Source organism: Oncorhynchus tshawytscha, linkage group LG03 (genome assembly GCF_018296145.1).
Source record: "Oncorhynchus tshawytscha isolate Ot180627B linkage group LG03, Otsh_v2.0, whole genome shotgun sequence".
Lineage (NCBI taxonomy): Eukaryota > Metazoa > Chordata > Actinopteri > Salmoniformes > Salmonidae > Oncorhynchus > Oncorhynchus tshawytscha.
The window spans coordinates 61,545,856-61,563,407 of NC_056431.1; the positions used below are offsets into that span (position 1 = coordinate 61,545,856).

At 40.5% G+C, this 17,552-nt stretch overlaps 1 protein-coding gene across 1 annotated transcript; it reads left to right on the plus strand.

Annotated features, from left to right (window-relative positions):
* The first annotated feature begins 1,745 nt into the window (after positions 1-1,745).
* Positions 1,746-17,067, plus strand: LOC112233799 (glycine receptor subunit alpha-2-like). Its single transcript, XM_024401670.2, has 9 exons — positions 1,746-2,279; positions 3,776-3,903; positions 7,252-7,319; positions 9,002-9,225; positions 12,550-12,632; positions 12,738-12,881; positions 12,997-13,211; positions 14,314-14,463; positions 15,257-17,067. The coding sequence occupies exons 1-9, from the start codon at positions 2,212-2,214 to the stop codon at positions 15,533-15,535; spliced, it is 1,359 nt and encodes a 452-aa protein (XP_024257438.1). The 5' UTR covers positions 1,746-2,211; the 3' UTR covers positions 15,536-17,067.
* The last annotated feature ends 485 nt before the right edge of the window (positions 17,068-17,552 follow it).

Genomic DNA, 17,552 nt, shown 5'->3' on the forward strand with positions numbered 1-17,552 from the left:
CTGACTAAATACTTTTTTTGCCCCACTGTATATACTGTACTCCATACCATCTACTGCATCTTGCCTATGCCGTTCGGCCATCGCTAATCCATATATTTAAATGTACATATTCTTATTCATTCCTTTACACTTGTGTGTATAAGGTAGTTGTGAAATTGTTAGATTACTTGTTAGATATTACTGCACGGTCGGAACTAGAAGCACAAGCATTTCGCTTCACTCGCATTAACATCTGCTAACCATGTGTATGTGACCAATAAAATTAGATTTTGTTTGATTTGCTCCACAAACATCACACTACAACCACCATACTTGACCGTGGGTATAAGGTTCTTACTGTGGAATGCAGTGTTTGGTTTTCGTCAGGCCAGGCTAATGGGACCCATGTCATCCAAAAAGTTATACTTTTGACTCATCTGTCCATAGAACATTCTTCCAAGAGTCTTGATGATCATCCAGGTGCTTCCAGGTGCTTTTTGAAAGATTTGAGTAAACTTTTTGGACGAGATGTGTCCCATTACTCCTGGCGAAAACCAAACACTGCATTCTACAGGAAGAACCTTATACCAATGGTCAAGCATGGTGGTGTTAGTGTGATGGTTTGGGGATGTTTTGCTGCCTCAAGACTTGCCTTTATAGAAGGAACCATGAATTGTGCTCTGTATCAAATAATTCTACAGGAGAATATCAGAACATCTGTCTGTAAGCTGAAGCACAGCTGGGTCATGCAGCAAGACAATAATCCAAAACACACAATCAAGTCTCTATGAAAATGGTTAAAAAGCAACACATTTTAAGTTTTGGAATGGCCTAGTCTAAGTCCAGACCTAATCCCAATTGAGATGTTGTGGCAGGACTTGAAAATCCACACGTTGCTGAGTTAAAGCATCTCTGCATCCAAGAGTGGGCCAAATTACCTCCACAGAAATATGAGAGACTGATCAACAACTACAGGAAGCATTTGGTTGAGGTAATTGCAGCTAAAGGTGGCACAACCAGTTATTGAGTGTAAGATGACAATTACTTTTTCACACAGGGGAATTGGGTGTTGCATAACTTTGGTAGTTAAATAAATTAAATAAGTATTCATTTTTTTTGTTATTTGTAACCTCAGGTTCCTTTTTATCTAATATTAGGTTTTGGCTGATGATCTGATAACATTCAGTACCAAAAATATGCACAAATATAGAAAATCAGAAAGGGGGAAAATACTTTTTCAGGCACTGTATGTTTCAAACAATGTTTACATTACAGAGAAGAAAACAGCTATTCCACTACACATGCAGTGTGTAATTATTCTTGCTTCAATAGCTTGCATAGCACATGGGTTATTGTGTTCTCACCCTGTTGAATAGCATTCTTATTTCTTACAGAGAACAAACTCCACCTCACTCATGATTGCACATCATTATGAAATTCATTGCATTTACAGTATGTAGGCTACCATAGTTTGTCAGGAGGTGAAACCTTCTGGAAAACTATTGTCTGACTACAATATTTTATGGCGCGCAGTCCCTTCTGACCTGAGCACTTCCATATCATACCTATGTATGGACAGCTTCTAACGGGGAATCTTACTCGAAACACAGGAGTTTGGAGCATATATAACTAGCTTGAAATAGTTTTTTAAAGGCTATCTTAGTCATTTAAATTACATATTGAAAACCACGTCCTCCAGTTGTTAATGGTGCGCTTGCGTGCAAATGAGCCGGGAGCTGTCTAAGTGCTGAATCTAAAGACACGTCCACTCGTCTCCCATTCCAGCAGCGGACGGTCTTCAACCCAAGGAAATATTCTTCTTCAACACCACTATACTTTAGAGACCATAGTATACTTTAGAGACCATCTGTTTTCACTGAGTTTTTGAATGAAAGTGAGAACGCCTTCCTGAAGGCTCTATATTCCGCGTCTTGTGGATATTTCTCACCTCACAACGTCTTTCCCACGGGTTATTTTTAGGTGGCAATGACTCAGAATTGATGATTCTTTACACATTACCAACAACAATACCGCACCTGGGAATCAGTGTTTTTTCAAACTAAGCTATGATCCTACGGACTGGAATGCCTTATGTGTATTCTCTGTGTTTCACGAGAACACCCAATTGCGCTTTGGTCAGAAAGAAATCGATAAAGCTGCTTAGATTGTGTGTTTGACCAACATTCATATATGGAAGAAATAAAGAAGTGAAGAAATCTAAAATCAAAAGGAATGAATCGCCCCTTTATCAACGTCTTGACTGCTTTATTTGCATGTTTAATGGAGACCAACAACAGCAGGTAGGTGAATACTTAGGCTACTTTATTGGCCCTGTAACGTTTATTTTTTTTATTCAAATATAATGAGATACTTTCTTCTTTATTTGTACGTAGCCTATTCAACTGTAATGTTCATTGTTTGAAAAGGCAAAGTGCGTTGCCATTAAAACAAAGTTTAGGATACTGGGTTTCAACCTACCTCGAATGACCCAATATTTCATCGTGGACCCTAAAGTTCCAGTGTTATTATTGGAATGTAGAAATCATTCAACTTCAATATTCAGTCAGTTGACTGAAAATAGAGTTGTTTTTACATCAGCATTGAGCCTAGTAGGCTATATGGAGCCGTCAATATCGCAGGGTAATATCTGGTATTTTGCCAAGTTAATCACTGCCTCTAACTCAGTCTGTGGGCGTTGTCAAAACGTTCAGTGGCATGTCCAGAACATTTTGAATGGGGTGGCCAAGGTGGGGCACAGACCCAGTTTACGGGGGCCATAACATGTATTTTTTAAAAGTATAATTATGATGGTTCAATGCATTAAATTCTTTAGCTTAGGTTTGGTACATTTCCCTGTTCAAATGAATCATAAATCCATTCTGAAAATATTGTTACAGTCTTTGCATTCAAGGTCAGGATTGTATATAAGGTTATTAGCATAGAGCAGTAAATTCACTACAAAGTGCCATCCAGAGTGCGAATTATACTGTGACATTCGAGGCATTTCTATTTTGTTTAAGGAGACCTCCTAGTAGGCATGTCATTTAAAGGTAAAATGTATTCCCTTTTAATGTGTCATGAACACAACCAGTCATGATATTCTCGTCTGATTGTCGAACAAATCACTTCAGAAAGTAGGTTAAGTAGGTTACCTGCGTAGGTTCATCTGTTCCAAAATATGTCCAGCATCCAAACAGTGCACCTGTCATTTGAATAGAAAGGGACATCTATTACAAACGCCATTGGTCATGAGATTCAGCCTACAAAGTGGTGTGTATTCATGGATGCCAAGGGAAGCCAGGCTTCCCCAAAAAGGTCATCAATAAAGCAAATAAAGGAATTCTCATTGGTGAATTTCACTTGAATTCGCATGAGGCTGAATCTATTTCACCAGAGAAAGCATCAGTGCGAGGCAAACAGCGCCCCTCTGTCTTAGTATCTGTAACTCACCTTGGGCCACCCCCTGGACACTACTGAAACCACTGTCAAATTCCCTTGTAGCCTATGTGTCAGAGTAATTTTTATAGCCTTAGTATACAATGAGGACAGTCACAAAGCCAACTCTCCAATACAGTGGTAATACACTTAAAGCACACCGTGTCTGCCAAGGTGTTCCTTCACTATTGGAATCCTTCCTAATCATATCATTTGAATCTAATTTGTGTTTCTCTGCATGCCTACACATCAGTATGCAGATGAGCTTCCTATTTGGTTGAGATCAAGTAGAAATGGTTTCACCACACTTTGACTTCTGACTGAGCAAGTAAGTGTTTTATTTTCCCTTTGTTTGTCACAGGGTGGTGGATGCCAAGGAGCATGAGTCCAGATCAGGCTCTACTACTAACTTGTCTCCCTCAGACTTTCTGGACTCATTAATGGGTAGAACATCTGGTTATGATGCACGAATACGACCAAACTTCAAAGGTTGGTTTATATTTCACTTTTTAATAGTTCCTTAGAATTTGAGTGTGGATTGGATAATATTCACCTAAAATGCATCTGGGATATCAGTGTACGCACCCATATCTACACTGAGTATACAGAACATTAAGAACACCTGCTCTTTCCATGACATAGACTGACCCGTTGAATCCAGATGAAAGCTATGCTCCCTTATTGATTCACTTGTTAAATCCACTCCAATCAGTGTAGATGAAGGGGAGAGGTTAAAGGTTAAAGAAGGCTTTTTTAAACTTGAGACAATTGAGACGTGGATTGTGTATTTGTGCCATTCAGAGGAAGAATGGTCAAGACAAAATATTGAAGTGCCTTTGAGCGGGGTATGGTAGTAGGTGCCAGGCGCACCGGTTTGCTGCAGGGTTTTTCACGCTCAACAGTTTCCCGTGTGTATCAAGAATAGTCCACCACCCAAAGGACATCCAGCCAACTTGAAACAACGGTGGGAAGCATGTGCCAGCATCCATGTGGAACGTTTTCGACACCTTGTAGAGTCCATACCCCAATGAATTGAGGCTGAGGGCAATAGGGTGTGCAACTCAATTTTAGGAAGGTGTTCCTAATGTTTGGTATACTCAGTGTATATTACTAATGTACTGACACCCCATGCATAATGATGTATACATTCTCAACTGAACACCCCCTCAAGTCAATAAGGCACATAATGAACAATGCATTTTGTGCTTGTCTATTGAAAAAACCCACCCCTTAATGATTTAAAGAAGAATGGCTATCAATCACGCCTGTAGACAGTGACATCATCATCCATGTAGGATTTATGGGATCGCGATATGGAACATGAAAGGCTCATAGCAGAACCGAGCAGTAGATAGATTGTTTTGTATCTCAGCCCACCATCACCCTAGCCTGGCTGACGCGACGCACGTGACTCACACTGGTCTGATTGGTTCTTTCAAATGTTTGTTTCTTCCCTGGAGGGTTGAGATCTCACAATGTTTTTGATTTTAAGATCCAACAATTGTATTGGGGGCTGTGTGTGGTTGTCCATGTGGGTGTTTTAGTGAAAAAACAAAGAGGAGAACCAATAAGTAAAAAAGCACATCCCCTTCATTATGAACGCATCCTGCCCACAACATCAAGCTTGCCTTTCTAAACTATGAAGTCAGGAGGACTTTGATTTAGGTGTTAGCCATAGCACTATCACCCATTATAACACCCAATATAGCTATTTCTTCAATTGTCATTTATATTGTCCAACAGCTATATTAAACATCAGTATTCAAGACACCAACAACAACAATAATGAGGTATAGATGTGGGCCCAAAACAACAGTGGTGCCACAGTGACAGGCACAGATGAGGGATGGGGTCCCTCTGGCCAGGCTGCTGAGTTCCTCTATTGTTGTGTTGTGGTGCGGGGGAGAGACATCATCTGTCACTGTGATGGATCTGAGTAAGGAGAGGGAACGGAACTCATTGGTGTGGCTCAGATTGGCAGGTGGGTATGGAGACAGGCAGGAAGGGGCATACCCCAGACAGGGAGGCAGGCATGCAGGCAGACCCCAGGCTGGGACACTAGTGATTGAACCGTGCTGGAGAGAAGGCCACTGTGAGGAGAGTAGCACAGGAAACACAGTCTGAGATTGGTCAGCAAGACTCAGCCTTCACCCAGAAACACTGGCCCAGATCTATCCACTCCATCTGGGAGAATAGGAAACAAGTGTACACAAGATCTCAGAAATGGACTCAAGATCAGGGGAAGACTTGTCTGTTTTATGCTGGCATTTTATTTTTGAAATTCAGAAACTATTTTTATTATTATATGGAAGAAAGCTGGAGTTGTGAGTAAAGGAAATTAAAAGTACTGGAATGAAGAAAGTGATCTTACCTTGTCTGGTAAATTGGTGAGTTCAATTTTCTGGTCGACAGAGTATTCCAGTCTAATGTGGCAGTCTAATGAGAGCAGTTTTATACAATTGTACTGCAGTTCCTCACTGTTTCTACAAGCAGCAATTCTTCAATTTATTAGGCAGCAAGCACAAAACACACACATACACACAGGTAAAGTAAACAAGCATACACATAGATTATGTTATTTATCACATACAAACCATAATGTCACAACTCTACCCCACAGTGCTGCTGGAGCTTGACCTACATTTGCCTGCCAAGGTTGTTGTGTGGAGTTATTCCGTTACATTTTTCTGTTACTGACTTTAAATGCAGTTGCCCGACTACAAACTGAGGCGAATATTAATACCACCACGTCACATGCAATATTGATGAGGAATACACAGGGGAAGGGCTATGAACTCGCAACTTCACTTAACAACACAGAGACCTCTCTCCCTGGCTGACATTGTTGTTTTTATTCAAGACAGTGTTACTGTATTGGATAGAAAGTGTCAAAAACTGTTTTTCAGTCATTCTGTGACCTCAAAGATAGCGGTAGAATGCCTGTGAAACTAAGTTGACTGTCCTGCTCGTGATTGTTTCATAAGAAACATGTGCCACTGTTTCTAATGCCTGTGTGTGTGTGTGTGTGTGTGTGTGTGTGTGTGTGTGTGTGTGTGTGTGTGTGTGTGTGTGTGTGTGTGTGTGTGTGTGTGTGTGTGTTGCCGTGTGTCTCTCAGCATTTGTTTTTGTTTATCTGTTTTTTAACCCTATCAAGTAAAACATTCCTTGTCATCCTCATTGAGTTAGTCAATGACTAGTACCAGTTAGCATAAGCAGGCAACATACTTTTGATTGAACTAAGTAAACATTTATTAACGATGCCACTGTTTGTTGAATATTGGAGTTGATCCTGACATTTCTAACTATAACTGGACCAGGCCTGCTGTTGAAGACAAACGGCTGGTGATGAGATTAGTCAATGACTAGTGCAGTTGTTTTGACTTGCCTGGGGTGCTTAGGAGACCAACAGGCCCTGTTTATGTTGACAGAAAAACATATTAGGAGAACAACAGGCCTTGTGTATGTTGACATATATACATACAGCCCATATTGTGGTGGTAGATAGGTAATAAAACACATGCTCGCTTTCACAACTAATTAAATTCAGATTTCTGTACATCCAACAGATATTGCACTGCTATCATCCTCAAACTCCCTCATCTCTATTTGCTAAACCACCCCGTGGAGATGGCACATGATGATTAAGTGCAAAAAAACATCTTGACTTTTTCTTGTCACCTCGTTCTCATTCCATTTCACAGGTCCCCCTGTAAACATTACATGCAATATTTTTATCAACAGTTTGGGCTCGGTCACAGAGACCAGCATGTTAAGTGTTCTTGCTTAATCTCTTCTCTGTCAAACATGTCAATGTGTTATCTATCCTCCAACCTGCAGGTCCCCCAGTTAATGTTACCTGCAACATATTTATCAACAGCTTTGGTTCTATAGCAGAAACTACAATGGTGAGTTGGAGCATTGTGCTTGGCCATGTTATCTACATTTACATTTGACATTTGAGTAATTTAGTAGATGCTCTTATCCAGAATGACTTATAGGAGCAATTATGGTTAAATGCCTTGCTCAAGGGCACATCGGCATATTTTTCACCTCGCCGGCTCGGGGATTCAAACCAGCAACCTTTTGGTTACTGGCCAAATGCTCTTAAACTACAGCCTTGCTCTTATGCTCCTCTGGAGTTTAAGATTGAAATCATCCAATTTCTTTAGTGTTTCATGAGTTCATTTTCCTTTTAGTTTATGGATGTTTTGAACTTTTGCTTCCTCATGTGAAATGATTCACTTTGACCCATCCCCATAGTCTATTGGTGGCTCCATGGTGAAATAGCACACTGACACTGAGAACCGCAATTGAATCAAATATCTTTCACATTATACTCAAGGCAATATTGTATTGCTATTCCCATGACACTCCCTTGTGCATGTGTTGGATTAGTTCTGTTTTAATAATTCACACAGTGAATGCCAGCACATAATTCACTTTAAATGCAGCCAATAGCTGTAGGTTTGATGTCTTAGGGCCTGAGATTTAAGCATGTTGATTGGTTGTAATGTCCAATAGACAACTGCCCAAGGGGTAAACAATATCTAAGTTGGAATCCACATTTAGATCCTATTCAATAACTACTCTCGCAATGCATTCATAATTAGTTAGAACTTTGTACATTGAATGATTGCAATTTTTGGTAGACAATCTTTGCCAAAGTTAGTCAACAGACGAGCTGGGTTTCTAACACTTGTCCACAGTTGTTCGATAACTCTTCACTCATAGACATACACATCTGGGACCACCAATACACTGCTGCCTACTGAATAGGTCTGTTCTAAGAGGGAGAGAAAAGGCATCTAATTCGATGCAATCTGTTCATTCATTACTAACTGCATCTTCAAACGTTAATGGAGTTTCTTGGTCTACTATTCACACAAACATCATCTATCTCCTATAACGACCATTTAGCAATAACAATTAATGAGGAAACTGATCATATAGATCAAGTAACTAAATTAGATTTATGAATTCAATTTTATTAGATTGCTCCTTTCAATACATGTGTATTTATTGGCGCATTTAACTCTTAAGTTGTCATTTGGATTTCAGATTATGGTATTGTGTGGTGATTTACAAATATGCATTGAAATCCATGCATTGCATCCATTCATTCCTGCTATTTTTTTATCATATTACAATTCTGTGTAAAAACAAGGAGCAATTTCTCAGGTTAAAGTTTTGTGCCACCACTTCCAATTGTGGTAGTGTCACAGTCAAAGTGTCAGAATTGTATTAGCATTTTACTATTAGTATTAATATTATTTATTGTATCATTGGTGCTTTATTAGTGACTTAGTGCAAAATGACTTGAGGTGATAATGCATGTCACTACGATAGAACCAAATATCTGAGGCAGGCACTTGGCCTACATATTGACAAGAATATGTTGTTTTGTATTAGTGGCTCTATCATTCTAAATATGTAAACGTCTATAGGGAAATTATTTTCGTTTTCACTGACTGTGTGACACAATATATTCTGGTCACCAAAGTGATAGTACTGTATATTTAACGGAGATAGACAGTAGTTTATATGTCAAAGTAAAGCAGTTTAAAGCTGATTTCACTATTTACCCAAGGATTACAGAGTGAACATCTTCCTGCGACAGAAGTGGAGAGACCCTCGGTTGGCATACAGCAAATACCCAGACTCGTCTCTTGACCTGGACCCGTCCATGTTGGATTCTATTTGGAAACCTGATCTGTTCTTCGCCAACGAGAAAGGCGCCAACTTTCATGATGTCACCACAGACAACAAGCTCCTGAGGGTCTTCAAAGATGGGACCGTCCTGTACAGTATCAGGTCAGATGTGGGGCGTGCATTGAATGGTGGGCTCAACTCTATTTCTCGGGGAAATTAGTACAATAGGTTTAAAGGATGTCGAATGAGGTCATGTTTTAACATTCCCTGTTGGAAACATCCAAACAAAGAATATATTCAAATCCAGTGAAATGTCAGCAGTCAGAGATTCCCTTCTACCTCCAGGCCCTTCACGCACTTGTAATTACTTTTGAAAGAAACAAGTTTCTACCTCCAAGACTACCTCTCAGGTTTAATGGGATTCATCTCAATAAAATATTCAGTCACCTGGAGGAATTGGATGCAATATGATCTCATTAAGAGTACATAGAAACACAAACCACTAGAGTATCCAAAGGCTACAGGGAATTTTTCTCCAAAGATGTTTAGAATATGTTCAGGGAAGACGTATAGAAATAACCCACTCATGTAGGCTATTCATTTCCCTGGGCATTAGCTGCAAGTCAATATGCTTCATCCCTAGCGTTGCGCAGGATCAGTAAGATGGAATCACTTCAAAGTAAATGCAGCCCACTCGTAGTAGATGAGACGGGTTACATTTTAGTCATTCAGCCGACGCTCTTATCCAGAGCAACTTACAGGATCAATTAGGGTTAACTGCCTTGCTCAAGGACACATCAACACGTTTCACCTATTCGGCTCGGGAATTCGAACCAGCAACCTTTCAGTTACTGGCCCAACACTCTTAACTGTTAGGCTACCTGCCAATTGCCCCCTCTTACAAAAACCACTACTACACTTGAGCACAAATCTGTGATTCAAGATATGAAAATACATTACATTTATTTCATTTTAATATCACTTCAGTCACACCACTCCTCCTTAGATTCACACCTCGAAGCAGCAGAATAATGCAGCTCAATTTGTTGTCCATTTGGAGAGCTGATTCAGGTGGTGGAGCCTAGGTGTGGAGGGAGGCACAGGGATTCTGAGAGAACAGATGAAAGAAAGGTGGTTAGTCGCTCTCACCATTCATGAGAGAAGAGATGAGAGAGGGAGCAGACTGCTGATGACAATACATCTCAGAGACGGTCCAGTAATACAAGTGTGATAAGAACATGCTGTGTGGGAGGAGGAGGCTCTCTCAGAGGAAAAGGAGGGAAGGAGAAAGAGCATTCGCTGCAGACAAGGAGCATATGCTTAGTACATACAGTTGAAGTCAGAAGTTTACATACACTTAGGTTGGAGTCATACTCGTTTTACAACCACTCCACAAATTTCTTGTTGGAGGTGTATCTGTGGATGTATTTCAGGGCCTACCTTCAAACTCAGTGCCTCTTTGCTTGACATCATGGGAAAATCAAAAGAAATCAGCCAAGACCACAGAAAAAACATTGTAGATCTCCACAAGTCTGGTTCATCCTTGGGAGCAATTTCCAAACGCCTGAAGGTACCACGTTCATCTGTACAAACAATAGTATGCAAGTATAAACACCATGGGACCACGCAGCCATCATACCGCTCAGGAAGGAGACGCGTTCTGTCTCCTAGAGATGAACAAACTTTGGTGCGAAAAGTGAAAATCAATCCCAGAACAACAGCGAAGGACCTTGTGAAGATGCTGGAGGAAACCGGTACAAAGTATCTATATCCACAGTAAAACGAGTCCTATATCGACATAACACGAAAGGCCGCTCAGCAAGGAAGAAGCCACTGCTCAATAACCGCTATAAAAAAGCCAGACTACGGATTGCAACTGCACATAGGGACAAAGATCGTACTTTTTGGATAATGTCCTCTGGTCTGATGAAACAAAAATAGAACTGTTTGGCCATAATGACCATCGTTGTGTTTGGAGGATAAAGGGGAGGCTTGCAAGCCGAAGAACACCATCCCAGCCGTGAAGCATGGGGGTGGCAACATCATGTTGTGGGGGTGCTTTGCTGCAGGGGGGACTGGTGCACTTCACAAAATAGATGGCATCATGAGGGAGGAAAATTATGTGGATATATTGAACCAACATCAGTCAGGAAGTTAAAGCTTGGTCGCAAATGGGTCTTCCAAATACACAATGACCCCAAGCACACTTCCAAAGTTGTGGCAAAATGGCTTAAGGACAACAAAATCAAGGTATTGGAGTGGCCATCACAAAGCCCTGACCTCAATCCTATAGAAAATGTGTGGGCAGAACTGAAAAAGAGTGTATGAGCAAGGAGGCCTACAAACCTCACTCCGTTACACCAGCTCTGTCAGGAGGAATGGGCCAAAATTCACCCAACTTATTGTGGGAAGCTTGTGGAAGGCTACCCAAAATGTTTGACCCAAGTTAAGCAATTTAAAGGCAATGCTACTAAATACTGATTCAGTGTATGTAAACTTCTGACCCACCGGGAATGTGATGAATGAAATAAAAGCTGAAATAAATCATTCTCTCTACTATTATTCTGACACAGTGGTGATCCTAACTGACCTAAAACAGGGAATTTTTACTAGGATTAAATGTCAAGAATTGTGAAAAACTGAGTTTGAATGTATTTGGCTAAGGTGTACGTATGTAAACTTCTGACTTCAACTGAAAATAATGAAAATCTGTGTAAAGTAGAAACATAAAAGTATAATATACTGTATACATAAATCCACTGCTATGATGACGACTATTATGATTTTATTCCTTAGTAAATTGTAAAAAGAGATATGGGTCTCGTGTGGCTCAGTTGATAGAACATGGTGCTTGCAATGCCAGAGTTATGAGTTTGATTCTCATTCCCAAAAAAAGTAAAAATAATTATCCACTCACTACTGTAAGTCCCTCTAGATAAGAGTGTCTGCAAAATTATAAGAAATGTACAGTATTTACAAATAAAAGTTTATTGGTTGTGTACTCAGATTATCTGATGTCACAGCTGAAATGCTTGTGTTTCTAACACAAACACGCAGACTCCTGTACTTACATACTCACAAACAAATGCAAATGTAAACTTCTGACTTCAACTGTACTTTATACAGTCACACAGTAGGTATACATTGTAGAGAGCTTGTATTTTAGTCTCACAGTAAACAATTAGAAAAAATGCAGAAAAGATTTGGGTTCTGTGTAAGATGTTTTTATTTAACAGTAAATGTATCTGTTGAGTGAGGTATAGAGCATGCTACTCTAATAACTACACTGAAAAATAAATCCTGTTGTTTTTACAGTAACTTACTGGTGGCCAGTTACCTGTAAGTTACTGTAAAAAAGGGTACAGTATGTTACCGTACGTTCCTAAGAATCTTTGGTTTAACAGTACATTACTGTAGGCTTTATTTGTACATTGACAAATAATGCTTCCACGGTTGTTTCATGACTTTTACACCTCTTCCTCAAAGGTTGACTCTCATTCTATCTTGTCCGATGGATCTGAAGAACTTTCCCATGGACATGCAGATCTGTACCATGCAACTGGAGAGCTGTAAGTGTCTGCTCCTTACAACTCACATGGTGAAGCACATGCAATATGGTTTGTGAAAATGCAATATCATATCAAACATATTTGCTGTTTTCATTCATTCCTCAGTTGGCTACACCATGAATGATTTGATCTTTGAGTGGGAGAGCAAGGACAAAAATCCTGTACAGGTGGCCGCTGGGTTGACCCTCCCCCAGTTCATCATGAGAGATGAGAAGGAGCTTGGCTACTGTACCAAAAGCTACAACACTGGTCAGAGAGCCACACAGACACACACACACAACCACTCACATATGAACACACACACACACCACATCTCTAATCACACCGTCCCTGATCTGAGGTGTCAGTGTGTTTTGTTCTCCAGGTAAATTCACCTGCATTGAGGTGAAGTTCCACTTGGAGAGACAGATGGGTTACTACCTGATCCAGATGTACATCCCCAGCCTCCTCATCGTCATCCTGTCCTGGGTCTCTTTCTGGATCAACATGGACGCAGCGCCCGCCAGGGTGGCACTGGGCATCACCACCGTGCTCACCATGACAACCCAGAGCTCCGGCTCCCGAGCCTCCCTTCCTAAGGTAAGCCTGTTAATCCAAGCAGTAACAGGATGAGCGGACAATCTGTTGGAGGAGAGAGGAGGGTCAATGGGCCATGTTCAGATCAATCAACCTTTCATTTTCCACCCATGTTAGAAGTCATACATACTGTAATCAGATACTGTTCATGAAATGTAAATATGCCTATGATTGAAGTCTCTGTACATACCTGAATTTTGACTCAGATGTAAGTATCCTATGGATAAATAACAATCAATGGATTTACAGTATATCAAGAGAATAACAATGTAAAGTATTTTATTTTTAATCAATAAGTTGTAAAAAACAGAATACTATTTAACATAACATTATCACAATTTATGTTAGAAATTACAATTACAACATTGATTTAGGAAGTGATATAATGTTACTAAATCAAATAGCAGTGGATACACTACAACTGCACATGGTAAAATATACCAAATTTGTATTCGCACTTACGCTTGCAAGAGTGCTTCAGCGTGAGTCATCTCTTGAAAATCAACCATTCTCTCACACTTTGGCCCATGACCACATCAGAGGCCCACGTGAAAGAGACACACTCTAATAAATATTTAGAGAGAGGTCTTTGAGAGGCCCAACTCAGAACAACAAGAGCTCAATATACCTTAAGAGCACTCGACCAAGTAAAGTTGTTTTCTCTCCATGCAAATGACCTGTCATTTTGAGACATAGACGAGGTCACTGTATGAGGAATAAGAGGGCCTCCTTTAGAGTCTAGCCTTCATCTCATCTCCGGCATGGGCATAGATCAAATAGACCGATAAAGGCTCCAGTCGAGCTGCTACTGTTTCCATTGTGTTACTTTGGTAATTAAAACGACAATTATTTCCTTCCACGCTATCGCTGAAAATCGCTGATATCAACATGAGTTTTGAGAGTTTAAAGCACTCGTTAGCAAATACCACCCCCTTAATTATGGTGATTTAGAATCTACAGCAACTCTGATTAACATAAAAAAGGATGTCATTGAGAGAATATTATGTTCTCATTGAAATGTTAATTGAACGAGGCATTGTGAAGACAGCACATGAAAGGATTATTCATTCCCAGTAAATGACTGTTTGTTTGGTTCTTGTCACAGGTCTCCTATGTGAAGGCCATTGATATCTGGATGGCCGTGTGTCTTCTGTTTGTATTTGCTGCCCTACTGGAATACGCTGGGGTTAACTTTGTCTCCAGGCAACAGAAGGAGTTCCTTCGCTTGAGGCGAAGACAGAGACGGACTCACAGGGTAAATAAACACTGTAGGCTTGAGTATAATTCCCTATAAAACAGTCACTGCAAAGCCCAGACTCATGACCACAGGTGGTTCTTGGCATCTTAATTGGGGAGGACGGGCTCGTGAGAATAAGTGGAATGGTATCAAATACATTCAATTCGCTCTGTTCCGGCTATTATTATGAGCTGTCCTCCCCTCAGCAGATTCCTGTGCTCATGACTGAACCATTTTTAAAGAGTGGGAGTTCCACTCTAGTAATTGTTCATCGCTATAGAAGAGATAGTGGAGAAACAGGAAAGATGGAGAAAATGTGTTGAAAATGCGATATGGGACTGGGATTCGACCGATCCCACACTCAAACAGACTTGCATGCACCAAAGGTGGTGGCAGAAACTGTTAGACCAAATCCCAGAGCCTCATGACTGAACATATGAGCAGTGTAGGGCAGTCAGAAACGGATATTAAGTTGGCCATTTTTAAGGAAATGTGTGTCAGGTCATCTGAGGCTATCTAGGTGTGTCAGCTTGTTGTTGCTGCAGCGGAGGAACGGAGGGTGTAATATCTGGGAGACATTCAGCTGTGTCCCCTGTGTTAATGAAGCCGCTGTAGATGTCGCCTGGAGGCATCCTCAGGTAAAGGGTACAACACCTGAGTCACAGGCCAAGAAAAGGACGCAAGAACATGGCTACTGGCCATACACTACAATATCATTGTGTGTGTGCACATGTGATTGTGTCTGAAAGTCTTTCTCTCCATTGAACAGAGGCATACTCACTGTGGGTCCGTCTTTGTTTTGTTTCACCAGGATGACGACATGAGGGATGGCTTCAATTACTCGGGTTACGGCATGACTCATTGTCTGAAGGATGGGTCGGCTGTTAAAAACGCTGTCCCAAACCCCGGCCCAGCACCACCTACCTCTAAAGAAAAAGAGGTGATAAGGAAGAGGTTTGTGGACAGGGCCAAGAGGATTGACACTGTGTCCCGAGCAGCCTTCCCTATGGCCTTCCTCCTCTTCAACATCTTCTATTGGATAACATACAAGGTCATCAGGCATGAGGACATTGGCATGCAGTCAGGGTAGTCGCTCTGCCCTGCAGGTTTTACCTATGGAACTCTCAGCTCTCTCTCTTTCTCTATCATTTCTCTAAATGAGAAACGCTAGGACAGCACAGTGAGACTAATGTATCTTATGGGACTATACATGGAGGAGAGGCACAGGGATGTTGATGGTGTTGGTGTTCTTTCAGGGAAAATATATAGGTGTTCATGCAAAATCTAAAAGACTAATGCACATGTTTAGGATTAACAATTGAACAATTGGTGAGTAACAGATGTATGTTTTCGATGTGTTCCTGTGAGCTAACGCATCCTGGAGGTTCTAATGGGTTTTTACTCAAGGCACAGAACAATGATGTAAAAAGGTGGACCAAATTTTATGAGACAATTCTGACTTTGCATTTGTACAACCTTGCAATGGAGCAACATTCCATGGACTTGTATGTGCAGTAGTCTGGGCCTTATAGTTAAGGTGTGGTGAAAAAAAAAGTTTAATAAAAAGGTTGATTAGAGCAGTTTTATACAATTGTACTGCAGTTCCTCACTGTGTCTACAAGCAGCAATTATTGTGTTTATTAGGCAGCGAACACAATACACACACACACACACACCATATAAGGCCTACATCTGTTTATATTACAGATGCATTTTCCAGATCGATTTGGTTTTACAGTTGGAGTGTAAGTTTTGTAAATTTAACTGTAATGAAATGTTTATTGTAATGAAGGCAGATGACATGTTTCTAAAACAGAGATTTCTACTTCTAAAGATTCCTCTGAGGACTGTTGAATGCATCCCCTCACTTCCACACTGCAGTGCCCTCTTTGGGCAGTACGTATTACAGTTGACATTGTATACTATACAGTATTGCAACTATGAAGTAGATCTTTATAACTAGGGCCCTGTGTTTTGGTAAATCATGTCACATGACCTAGATTTGAACCTTTATTTAAAGCTTTTTCAACAAACGGTCCCCTTTTCGTTATGTGTCAGATGGTCCAGCACATTCTTTAGACAATTGCTTTCATTTTTTTGTGAAATTCAAATTTCTGGAAAAGGCTTAAAGATGCATTATGCAGAAATTACTCTGCCATTTCCTGGTTCCAAAAGTATTAATTGTTTGCCTAATTTCCTATTAAGTGACAAACAGGCAAGTATAGTGTTGAGAATCATTGTACCATCTAAACTGCTTTGAAATATATTTTCCATAACTAAAAATATTGTATTTTCAGCTGTTTGAAGCCGAAAGTAATATCTACCGCTTCTTAGACTTCCTTTCAATGAAAATGACAGATGTATAACTCACATTTCTATGTGAAGTTTGTCAGGTCGCCCCAAAACATATTGCATCTTTAAAATAAAATATTAAAATCTAGGTCATGTGACATTATAGCCAAAAACACAGAGCCCTTCTCATAACATAATAGTAGAGAGCAGTTATTGGTCCTTGCACTTCTGACATAATATGAGAAGTCTTTTCTTGAATGGTGTTTCTGAAAAAGGTTGTTTACTAAACTGTACATCAATAAAGTTGAGTGTGCACCACACATATGCTCTCCCTCATCATAGTCGTGTGTTACTGTATTGTCCCATCTTCAAACAGGTTGTCATATCTTTAGATGATGTGTACTGTCTGTTTGGAACTAGCTGACCACATTTTAGAAGAATGATTATGATGCAGACTACAGAGTTGAATATTTCTAGAGGGATGGCAACAAGGAATCAATACTGATGAATAATGATTACAGACAAACCAAGAGCAGACATTACTATATTAACTTGGGAATAGAGAAGGTTAGAGGAGAGAAAAATCAACAACTGTCCTTTCTACTTACCTGGCCAATGACTCAGGGTGACTGCTGAAGCCTGGCTGGGCTCTCTCTCTCTCCAGGTCGCTCCGTGTGACACAGACCCGGGGCGACAGCGGGCTTCCGTTAATGTGGGATAATGGGCCTCACGGTGCGTTGGCGAGACATCACAGCAGGTGACATTTACCTATGTGGACTCCAGCTGAATAGAAAACGCTTGGGTGGCTTCAACGA